The 11,592-nt window shown below is 32.9% G+C and overlaps 1 protein-coding gene across 3 annotated transcripts; it reads left to right on the top strand.

Moving 5' to 3' along the window:
- Positions 1-303: 303 nt before the first annotated feature.
- LOC145138818 (protein argonaute 10-like) lies at positions 304-10,655 on the top strand. 3 transcript variants are annotated; one of them, XR_013721737.1, is made up of 22 exons: positions 304-739; positions 994-1,518; positions 1,891-2,099; positions 2,461-2,610; positions 2,867-3,000; positions 3,133-3,242; positions 3,352-3,458; positions 3,712-3,850; positions 3,965-4,081; positions 4,885-4,992; positions 5,111-5,182; positions 5,887-6,009; positions 6,587-6,746; positions 6,815-6,936; positions 7,899-8,036; positions 8,128-8,270; positions 8,345-8,407; positions 8,740-8,803; positions 8,915-9,050; positions 9,126-9,285; positions 9,689-9,815; positions 10,317-10,438. XR_013721737.1 is itself a non-coding variant. In XM_079072840.1 (22 exons), the coding sequence occupies exons 2-22, from the start codon at positions 1,063-1,065 to the stop codon at positions 10,463-10,465; spliced, it is 2,901 nt and encodes a 966-aa protein (XP_078928966.1). In that variant the 5' UTR covers positions 307-739; positions 997-1,062; the 3' UTR covers positions 10,466-10,655. The 3 variants fall into 3 exon arrangements, 2 of the variants coding, with proteins under 2 accessions (XP_078928966.1, XP_078928965.1); XM_079072840.1 differs by having other exon boundaries at positions 307-739; positions 997-1,518; positions 9,126-9,199; positions 10,317-10,655; XM_079072839.1 differs by having other exon boundaries at positions 307-739; positions 9,126-9,199; positions 10,317-10,655.
- Positions 10,656-11,592: the final 937 nt, after the last annotated feature.

Below are 11,592 nucleotides of genomic sequence, written 5' to 3'. Positions count from 1 at the left end.
GCGTAGTATACTATTAGAAAATGGAATATAACTGGTTGCCAAACCAAAACAAAATAAAAGCTTCAATGGCCCTAAAAAACTAAATGAGATAAAAATATAGTTCCATAGAATATTTGAACTTGTTCTTGTAACTATATTATGTTAATATTTGTTAAACAATTATAACATCCAAAGCAACAGTAAAATTATTTGTTAAAACTTAAAATATATTATGTCAACACTTGTTAAACGATAATGAATACGACATGGAAAGTGGAGAGGGAAAACATTGGAAGAGATGGGGTAAACAAAGCATGCGTCGAGAAATCTGCACAAGTGCCTGCAACTTCGAATTATTCTTATTTGGTGCATGATTGCTTTAAATTCTAATGATGGGTTTGCATTAACAATACATTCCTCCCAGTCCCACGCCCATCATCTCCACCATTGCTACATCCCCCGAGGTTAGTGCCACCATTCCTAGAAACCCCAGACACAAATCAAACACAACAAAGAGAGTTTGTGGGTTTTAGGAGGAGAGAGAAAAAGCGAGTCTCAAAGTGTATAAAATAAAGCTATTAAAGGTGGGGGAACCAGGCTCTCTTCAACAACGCCTTTTACAGTCGATAAAGAAAGCACAAAAAGCAATTGCATGCGTGTTTATAAGATTCATCTTCTTCATCATCACTTGGTCTCAAGATTCAAGCTCTTTACTCCATCCTCCTCGTTCATGATGACTGATACCCATTTGTTTGATTAGGTAAGTTCCAGATCACTTCAAAACGTTTTTGTTTTCTTCTGTGTGTTGTTATTATATTTTCTTAACTGTTTCCGCTTGGATTTTTTCCCCTTAAGTTCCTAGTTTGTGGGTGTTAGTGTTACTATTACTCGATACGAAGCATCTAAGAGGATCTTTTTTCTTGGCTTCACTTTCTGATTCCCATTATTTTATTTTCATTTTTGGAATTTTGTTGTTCCTAAAGAGATTTTGTAACACTTCCTCTTGGTTTTCAGTAGGGGATGATTAACAGAAATATAAGAGGTTAAAAAGAAAAAAGATTCACAGTAAAAAAAGAAGCAAGAATGCCCACAAGGCAAATCAAAGAAGGAGTGGAGCAACACCTTGTGGTGAAACCCAAATCGAATTTAGAAGCTGAAAAAGACCTGAAAACATTTCCAAGCGAAAATGGGAGATCCCCACCTTGTGCAGCTCATGAAAACCAGCATCATCAGCCACACAGGAACAAAGGAAGAAGAAGGGGAAGAGGTGGCAGGAAATCATCTGATCAAGAAAGCGGCATCTTTATGCGTCCAAATTCAAGGCCATGTACCCAGAAGGCGGCAGATCTACCAGAGTTTGATTGTAACATAATTTCGAATTTGAATGAATATTCATCAGAAATGAGTGGTTTTCCTTGTTCAAGCAAGTCTTTAAGTTTTGCTCCTAGGCCAGGCTATGGTCAAACAGGGACAGTTTGTATGGTCAAGGCTAACCATTTTATGGCACAGTTACCAGATAAGGACTTGAACCAGTATGATGTAAGCTAGTTTCCTTTGATTACTTTCTGTATGACTATAATTCATCTTTCTTTTTATCTATTTCTTCTTCATCATGATATGATTTGGGGACCTTTGCTGACACAAACGGTCTTTGTGACATTATTTCAGTCTTTCATTTCCTTTGTTTTAAGTAGAGCCCACTAATAAATAATAATAGAGTCTTGAATGCCCAATTCAATTCAAACAATTGTACTTTAACCACTGATCTTATTAAAGAAAAAAAAAAGTCTATGCCACCCATGTGCGTCCCCACCTGACGAAGACCAACCTTTGCTTATCATAGAGATTCTTAGTATTTTGTGAAAGTGGATTATATAATAGTATTATTTACACACACACACACACACACAGGTTAGCATACTTCCTGAAGTAACATCACGAGGTTTGAACAGAGCTATTATGGGAGAGTTGGTGAAACGATATAAAGAATCTGATTTGGGGACGAGGTTGCCTGCTTATGATGGGCGCAAGTGTTTGTTTACTGCTGGTGAGCTGCCATTTGTCTGGAAGGAGTTTAGGATCAAACTGGTGGATGAAGAGGATGGGAGCAATAGTCCCAAGTAAGAATTACGCATTTCTACTTTTTATATCAATTTGTTACTTTAATGGAAAATCAAATATCAATGCTGCTTTCGGGTTTACAAAAACACATCTTAATCTCAGCAGCAGCAGTAGTGTGGGCCACATGATGCGTTTGGTATGGGGCGGTGTGGCCCACTGTATATTGATTTAGATCACATAATGCTCTTTTTTTTTTTGAAAATTAAGTATGTAAAGAAGAGTGAACATAATATAGAAGGAAGTTAAGGTCTTCCATTGTTGTGCGCAAATAATTGGCAAAACAAACTTCCTGAGGCATGAAGTTTTTTATGCTGTTAATCCTTAATCATTTAGGTGTTTTTCTTTAATTTATTTTTTCAGAAGAGAGAGGGAGTACAAAGTGGTGATTAGATTCGTCGCACATGTAAATTTGCACCATTTAGGCGAATTTCTAGCTGGTAAACGAGCAGATGGTTCACAAGAAGCCCTCCAAGTTCTAGACATAGTGTTGAGAGAGCTTTCCACGAAAAGGTAAGAATAGGTTTGTTTTGACTTTTGACTTTTGACTTTTGAAGATGATCTATTTTTGGGGTAATTGCGAGGAATAGCAATTTATATATACGGAGTATCATTTTTTTTTATAACATTAATTATACTTTGAAAAATCTACCCAATTGTAGCAATGTAATCGGGAGCAATTTTTAAAGTACAATGACAAAAACTGTAATTGAAAGAAATGAAAGTACGTTGCATTTGTATGACTATGACTGAGTTTATTGATGAATAGGTATTGTCCGGTGGGAAGGTCCTTCTTTTCTCCTAATATTCGGAAAGCGCATCAGCTGGGAGAAGGCCTGGAGTCATGGTGTGGATTCTACCAGAGTATTCGACCTACTCAAATGGGATTGTCACTAAATATTGGTATGACAGAAAAAAAAAAAAAAAAAGTGTTGGACTATGACTTAAATTAATGTCCCCAAAAAGGGTGGGATCAATTTCTTGTGCGTATAATTGGAAAATGGAAAGTTAGTTGTAATTTTATTGATTGTATAGATATGGCTTCAGCGGCTTTTATTGAGGCTCTCCCGGTAATAGATTTCGTAGCCCAGCTTCTTGGCAAAGATGTGCTATCGAGACCGCTCTCTGATTCTCACCATGTCAAGGTATTCCTTTTCTCTTTAATCTTCATTGTATTTGTAGTAAACAAATTATGACCCACTGTTCTTGCATTTAATATACTATATAAAAAAACAAAAAACAAACGTGTTGTAGATTAAAAAGGCTCTTAGAGGAGTGAAAGTTGAAGTGACTCACAGAGGGAGTGTACGAAGAAAATATCGAGTTTTTGGATTAACGTCGCAGCCCACAAGAGAATTAGTGTAAGAATTTTTTTTTCTCGTTATGTTCCGTATGGATAAAGTGTTGAAATCGATAAATGATAAAGTGTTGTATGAACAAATACTTTCTTTTTTTGGACTGAATGAACTGTCTGAACGAGACTAGATGGGTCAAGAAGTGATACTAAATACTCATAAAATGACTGAGGGTAAATGACAGTTTTACCTTTTTGTCTAGAAGTGATGCTGGATGTACATCTATTGAAGAAATTTACTGAACTTTTTTTTTTTACAGATTCCCAGTTGATGACAACGCAAACATGAAGTCTGTTGTTGAATACTTTCAAGAAATGTATGGATTCACTATTCGGCTAACTCATCTCCCTTGCCTTCAAGTAGGAAACCAAAAGAAGGCCAACTATTTACCAATGGAGGTCAAGATCTGATTAGTTCATGCATGCAAGTTTTGACTATTTCTGTTGGTGTACTAACTTGACAGCTTGACTTGACTACAGTATAAATTTACCTTTGAATTCTTTATTGGTCAGGCATGCAAAATTGTTGAAGGGCAACTATATACGAAAAGGTTAAATGAGAAACAAATTACAGCTTTATTGAAAGTTACCTGCCAGAGACCCAAGGATCGTGAAAATGATATATTGCAGGTTTTTTTTTTATTCGTTAACTTTTCCAACTATTATTTTTGGCTTTTTGTTTCAAGAAAACTGTCTATGCAAAAAGAAGAAAAAACTTCATCTTGCAAAATAAGGGCCCAGTTTTGAATATATTTTAAGTTTACATGTCTATGACCTATCCGAAGTCGCTATAGTGGTTTACTTTTTGCACTTTTACAAGAAAATTACTTTATTTATTTATTTATTTATTTTTTTAAGTTTGGGAGATGAGAAATGAGTCATTATATTTCACGATCATATTTGGTTGGCATGTAAGAATGTTTTTATAGTATATGTAAATAAAGTGTAGTCTTAAATCTAAAGTGTACTACTCTATAAAATATTTAGTTATGATTAGCCAATTGCTTATTTATACAATTAAAAATCTAAACATATTAAAACGATATAAGATTATAATACAAAATATGACTTTATGGTTATTTCAAAAAAATAAAATTGTAATTTTTTTTTAAAGTTTATGACTTGTCAATTTGTCATTAATAATTACATAAATAAAAAAATGCTATATTACAAATTGTCATTACATTCTATGAAATGAGAGGAATTAACCATTCCTTCAAGAAAAAAGATCTGTGTCATTAATAATTTCGTACACTACTTAATTTTATTCTTAGCATTTTGGTAGCGTTTTCTATATATGCATTATATTTTGTTATCCTTCCTTTGCGTTCAAAAGTATGAACCTTTGATAATATCCTTCATGCATTATATGCTAAACGAGATTGTAAACAAGATTTAGAAAATGTGATTATATTCTTTTTTATTGAATTCAGACAGTTCACCAAAATTCATACAACCAAGATCCATATGCGAAGGAATTTGGTATCCGAATCAGCGAAAAGCTAGCATGTGTGGAGGCAAGAGTGCTACCTGCTCCTTGGGTAAGATTTCCCTCTATAAAATTTTTATTTTTATTTGTGTTAATTAATTCATGATTTTTATTTGGATAAATTGTTTCTTATTCTTCCAGTTTTTGTCCCAACAAATGCTTATATGCAGCTAAAATATCATGATGCTGGGAAAGAAAAGGATTGCTTGCCTCAAGTTGGTCAGTGGAATATGATGAACAAGGTATGGATTAAATTCGTTTTTTGTAAATACATTCTATCAGTTGGGCCCGTTTCTTTATCTTTGTATTATTAAGTGTTGAAGTGGAAGTAAAAAATGAGTGACAAGTTTGTAAAAAGTTAAAAGGGATTTTAGTATATGATATAAGCATCCATGTATGTAGTTTGTTATATATATATATATATATATATATATATATATATATATATATATATATAGGGTGAGGTTCAATAGAGAACCATAATTAACCAAGGAACCAATCTTTTTTTCAACTTTTAGAACTTATTTTTTATCAAAAAAAAAAAAACTATAAATACAGAAATTCATAACTTTTTCATAACTTTTTATCCCTTTTCCAATGATATCAAATTCGATTTTTTTTTTTTTTTTTTTTTTTACGTCAAATTTACAATGTGAATCTTTGAAAATTCACAATGTGAATCCGGATTCACACTGTGAATCCGAAAAATACTTTTCACATTCACAATGTTAATATATGAATTTAGATATTTTTTCCGATAAAGAATAAGCTCTAGAAATTGAAAAAAAGATTTGGTTCCTTGAAGAACCAATAATTATGGTTCTCTATTGAACTTTTCCCTATATATATATATATATATATATATATATATATATATATATATATATATATATATATATATATATATGTCCTCCATCATTTTCTCATATCCAACAACTTTTTGCAGAAAGTGATTAACGGGATGACTGTTAGCCGGTGGGCATGCATAAACTTCTCTCCAAGTGTCAAAGAAAGTGTTGCTCGTGGATTCTGTAATGAATTGGCTCAAATGTGTCAAGAATCTGGCATGGTATATTATGTACATCCTTTTCAGTCTCTTTACATTTTAAATTATTAAATAACAAAATAAACTAAAGTAACATCTATGGATTGAATATAGCTTATTCCAGGGAAGGAAAAGTACAGATTTTAACAATTTAACCACATAACTTTTCCTATACTTGATTATAAACCATTCTACCTTTTTGACAATATATAAAATTCATTTTTTACTCAAAATACAAAGAGCCACCACGTATTATTGACATTGAACGCTCAACTATTATCACAACAATCATTAAAATAATAGTTCTGTGGCGAGATAGATATAATGGTGAAAGTAGGTGATGTGTGTTGAGAGATTGAGATGCATTTTTTTTTCCAAAACCTGGTAATCAAGAAAACTTGTTTTTTTTTTAGTTTGTCTAAAAAGTATAATGGCTTAATCATTAAGTGGCTAAATCGATAAAATGGTGAGGGTACTTTTCTGTATTTTTCCCTTTTATATTTTATGCGGTCAAACTTGTATTATTAACCTTTCTTCACTCACACTCACACTCATAATTCATAAATAAGTAGAGGATTATTTTACCCTAATTGTTCTACAGGAATTCAATCCAGACCCGGTGATACCAATTTATACAGCCAAGCCTGAGCATGTTGAGAAAGCACTAAGGCATGTCTATCATGTCTCAATGAACAGGCTAAAAGGAAATGAATTGGAGCTTCTATTAGTCATCTTACCTGATAATAATGGATCCTTATACGGTATGCATTTATTCATTCTACTTATTGGTGAACCAATACTATAGTTTTAATTTTAATTTTTTTTTAAGGTGATATAAAGCGGATATGTGAAACGGATCTCGGTTTGATATCTCAATGTTGTCTTACGAAATACGTGTTTAAGATTAGCAAGCAATACTTGGCAAATGTATCTTTGAAGATCAATGTTAAGGTACAAATCATATGATCCTATAGCCCTGTTTCTTATGTTTCAACTGAGTGATGTTTAAAAAAAACATTTATACTTTTTTCAAAGCAAATTGCGGGAAATAGCAACCCATGCTACCAATATAGGCAGTGTTCTTTAAGTTTTTACCCCTATGTAATAACAACATATTTACATATCTTTAGCAACATGTAACTTGAAACTTGTAAAAGTAGTTTATATTTTACTCAAAATAGGTATATTTTTACCCATAACATAATAGCAAAATAACCTGAGACCCGTGAGCAATTTACAACTTTCAAATTGCATATTGCTATTATTGGTTAGCAATGTACTTATATATCTTTACCCATAATAGCAACGTACTTTCAACATGGTTAATTAACAGTTTCAAGTTACATAACTACTTTTCTATTATGTAAGCAGTGGGACATAGCACAATTACCCTAATCTTGTGACTTCAATTCTTCGCATCTTAAGTTTTGTGTTTGTGGTTCGAAACCCTAACAAGAAAATGTAAGTGCAATGTTATTATGGGTAAAAAAAATAAATTACATTCCCTATATTGATATTGATAGTAAGACTAAACTACGTTGCTATATCATGCAATATGCCTGCTGTATAAAAGTTAAAACGACTCTTCTTTCAATCTATCTATCGCGTTTTCTTTGGGATTAGTTTACATTGGAAAACCAAGTATGATGGCTCAAAGATTCAATTACTCAATCATTGGATAAGTCTTTTGTTTGATGATCAAAAAATATTTGAAAGAATGACAGTACACCAAAATAATGAAATGAAATGAAAATAAATAAATGATGGGCATTAAGTCTATATATATATATATATATATATATATATATATATATATATATATATATTGCTTACCCGATTAGGTTATGTCTCTATTAAATACATAATTAATGTGTATTGCAGACATATGTAACTAGTAGTAAATTGTGATGCAGATGGGTGGTAGAAACACAGTTCTTTTGGATGCTATTAGTTGCAGAATACCATTAGTGAGTGACATACCGACTATTATATTTGGAGCAGATGTCACTCACCCAGAAAATGGAGAAGACTCTAGCCCTTCAATAGCTGCTGTGAGTCACATATTTATTAGGCTCTGTTTTTTTTTTACCCCTGTGTCTAGATTAGAAGTGATGCTGAATAGAAAAAGAGTGTAAACTGTAGGTAGTAGCTTCCCAGGATTGGCCTGAAGTGACAAAATATGCGGGATTGGTTTGTGCTCAAGCTCATAGACAGGAACTTATTCAAGACTTGTACAAAACATGGCAAGATCCTGTTCGTGGAGCTGTCAGTGGTGGCATGATCAGGTAAATGTCACTATTCACTAAATTAATTCTATAATTTTTTTTTTGTTATGTTTATATTTTGATTGTTCATGCAGGGAACTTCTAGTTTCTTTCCGCAAGGCAACCGGACAGAAACCCCTACGGATCATATTTTACAGGTAACCAAAACTTTTCATCCATCACCAAAAAATTTCTTTGCAATGCTGTTTGGATAAATCATTGATACTTGAGAAAAAACAATAAACGGGGGAAAATTTGTATGATATAATGGGTAAAGCCTCATTTTTTATCAAGTCATAGAGAAATGCCCATATGTAGCTTATGACTTAATCCGGTAAGATATATACTGACTTGAAGCAGAAAGAACGAGAGAAAAAAGACTTTCCCCATTAAGACCTATTTTTTTTTTTACCCTCATTAAGTGTGTTAGTCATTTTCTCAAGTATTTTTCATACATTCTTTATGAAAAAAAGGTTTGAAATTTGAACAGGGACGGAGTGAGCGAAGGGCAATTTTATCAAGTGTTACTGTACGAATTGGATGCTATTCGTAAGGTCGGTGTATACATATTTTCTCTTTTAACCAGTAATAGCAATGTACTCTTTACTTGCACATAATATCAACATGAATATGGTAACTAAGTTAGGGTTAATTTATGACCACAGGCTTGTGCATCTTTAGAACCAAATTACCAACCACCAGTGACTTTTATTGTTGTGCAAAAACGTCACCATACAAGATTATTTGCAAACAATCATAGGGACCGTAGCACCACAGACAAGAGTGGAAATATTTTGCCTGGTAAATTGCCTGTTTTAAGTAAATTTTTTTTTTGAATATTTGAATATATATTATTTACTCCTTTTCATTCTTCAGGTACCGTTGTTGATACCAAAATTTGTCATCCAACAGAGTTTGATTTTTATCTCTGCAGCCATGCCGGTATTCAGGTCAACTACTTTCTTCTGTTTCGACTAATTAACAACATTTGGACACATTCCTACTTTTTCCTCATTATGAAAAGGGCGAGATATATGTAATTTCACCAACTTATCCTCAATTTTTTTTTCTCTGGTCATTAAAACACTATACTTATTTTAACCATGAAACAAAGCATTTCTCCCGGTCATCCGATTTTGTTATCTGGGTAAAAAAAAATTTATGTATGCTCATCATTTTATCAGTTTAGCCATGGAACTATTATTATTATTATTATTATTATTATTATAGCATTCATACAAAAACAATAACCTTGGCTAGCTGTCTCATTCCCTTTCTTAAAACTGGTAATCGGGAAAAATAGTGTTTTTAAACAGTTAAAAAGGGTATAATGGTTGGTGATAGGAGATAGTCAAGTGGCTAAATCTATAAAATGCTGAAAGTAGCAGTTTTTTCTTGTAAAATGCCAACTGTTGTTTTTTTCTTTAATAATGTGTCAGGGGACAAGTCGACCTGCTCATTACCATGTTCTCTGGGATGAGAACAATTTCACTGCAGACGGGATTCAGTCGTTGACAAACAATCTTTGTTATACGTATGCAAGATGCACACGCTCCGTATCTATAGGTACGTTTTAGAGTAATGGTTTGCAAATTTCGTCCCATTCACATTAATTACCCTTGTTTCAGTTCCAATCCAATCCAATCAGTATAATAAAGCCCTGTGTTAGAAACAAAAACAGAAATAGAGACACGGCCTCTAGATTGAGAGGGCTAATAGCAATATACTTTACTCTCACTGGTCACTAGTCATTAGTCACTACCAATATATTATCAGCAGTGTACCTAGATATAAAATGATTACAAGTTTCATGTTACATATTGCTATCATAAGTAAAGAAATGTAAGCATGTTACTTGCTGTAACAAAATGCTAGTAGGTTTCTATTATTGGGAAAAAAAACTAAGTTACTAATATGGACAAAGAGATACAAGTACATTGCTATTATGGGTAAAAAAAAAGAAAGTATATGGCCAACATTTGGGAGGTAAATGATCACGTAGGCAACATATTTGGCTAGATTGGCGAAAAGAGTAAAGTGTGTTTGGTTTGGTCATTGGTGATGCAGTTCCGCCAGCATATTATGCACATTTAGCTGCCTTTCGGGCAAGATTCTATGTTGAACCAGAAATGCAGGAAAATGGGACAAAGGGAATTGGTGTCAGACCCTTGCCTGCCCTCAAGGACAATGTGAAAAGAGTAATGTTTTATTGTTAGCAAGGATTCTTCATATACGGCTCTGCTCTGCTCTGCTGTTTTCTTTGTATGTATCAATGTATGTAGGACAGATAGCTTGGTCTAAGAAAAAAAGGCATCATCGCTTGCTTGTATTATATTTTTTATATGGATGGTTGATGCAATTTGAACATTTTTAGTCTACTAAGATTCTGGTTAACTTCTTATTTCATGTCACGAGAGTCTCAGTGTTAACTATGTGTATGTCCGTGATCCTTCTCCTAAAAATTGTAGGAATTGCCAAGGGTTTGAATCTCCGGATCCAATGTGGTTTGAGCTTCTTGTGGCATTTATTTTTATGCCAACCATCTACCATGTTTTAGAGGTGTGTAAAAAAAATTCTGAAGCCCATCCAAAAGTCAAAAGACCAAACCATTAACCATATTGCCCCTTGGATGTTCTTTGGGGCGAGCCGGTAAGGTGGATGCTGGAAGACTATCCAATTTTATGTTAAAGATGTCTGTTGGCAATGAAAAATGATTAAAGAAATGGCTAAAGTACAAAAGTGAACTATATATATCACAAAATAACTATCATCGCAGAAAAAAATATGAAAATGACCAATGTCTTTAAAGAAGATACACGTATTTGCAAATTGAAGTCCAATGCTCCCCACATATATAAACTTAATTTTATTGTTTTTGACCAATTTAGCCAATTATATTGTTAGAATAATTGGAATTATATTGTTAGAATAATTGGAACGGATAGATTCTAATTTGAGAATGTCATGATCATAAGAAAGATTAAGAACACAAAGATGTATATAAGATCATGATTTCATTACAGAGTAAAAGAACAGTTAGGTACAAGGAGTAGGGAACTATTCATGCAAAAGATACTCTCTACTAACTAACTCTCGTGTGTGTGTGTGTATATATATATATATATATATATATATATATATATATATATATATATATATATAGGCCTGAGGGAAGAGTCAGATTGGAATACGTCTTAGTTAACAGCTAAGCTGCGAACCTAAACATAAACAAATATGCGAAATACAAAACATCTCATCTCGCATACGAAAGTGAAGACTCTATGACTGTACAAAGTAAACTACGAACACAGTCGCATACAAAACTTGACACAACATAAAATCT

The sequence above is a fragment of the Lactuca virosa genome, chromosome 9 (assembly GCF_052849685.1).
Source record: "Lactuca virosa cultivar CGN04683 chromosome 9, Lactuca_virosa_CGN04683_v6, whole genome shotgun sequence".
NCBI classification, from domain to species: Eukaryota; Viridiplantae; Streptophyta; class Magnoliopsida; order Asterales; family Asteraceae; genus Lactuca; species Lactuca virosa.
This window is presented reverse-complemented; position numbering and strand designations above follow the sequence as displayed.

Excerpts from the sequence above, each read along its gene's own strand:
- LOC145138818 (XM_079072840.1), top strand. The coding sequence starts at position 1,063 with ATGCCCACAAGGCAAATCAAAGAAGGAGTGGAGCAACACCTTGTGGTG. Across the intron at positions 6,747-6,814 it reads TAATAATGGATCCTTATACG|GTGATATAAAGCGGATATGT; the intron begins GTATGCATTTAT and ends TTTTTTTTTAAG. Across the intron at positions 9,051-9,125 it reads GAGTGGAAATATTTTGCCTG|GTACCGTTGTTGATACCAAA; the intron begins GTAAATTGCCTG and ends TTCATTCTTCAG.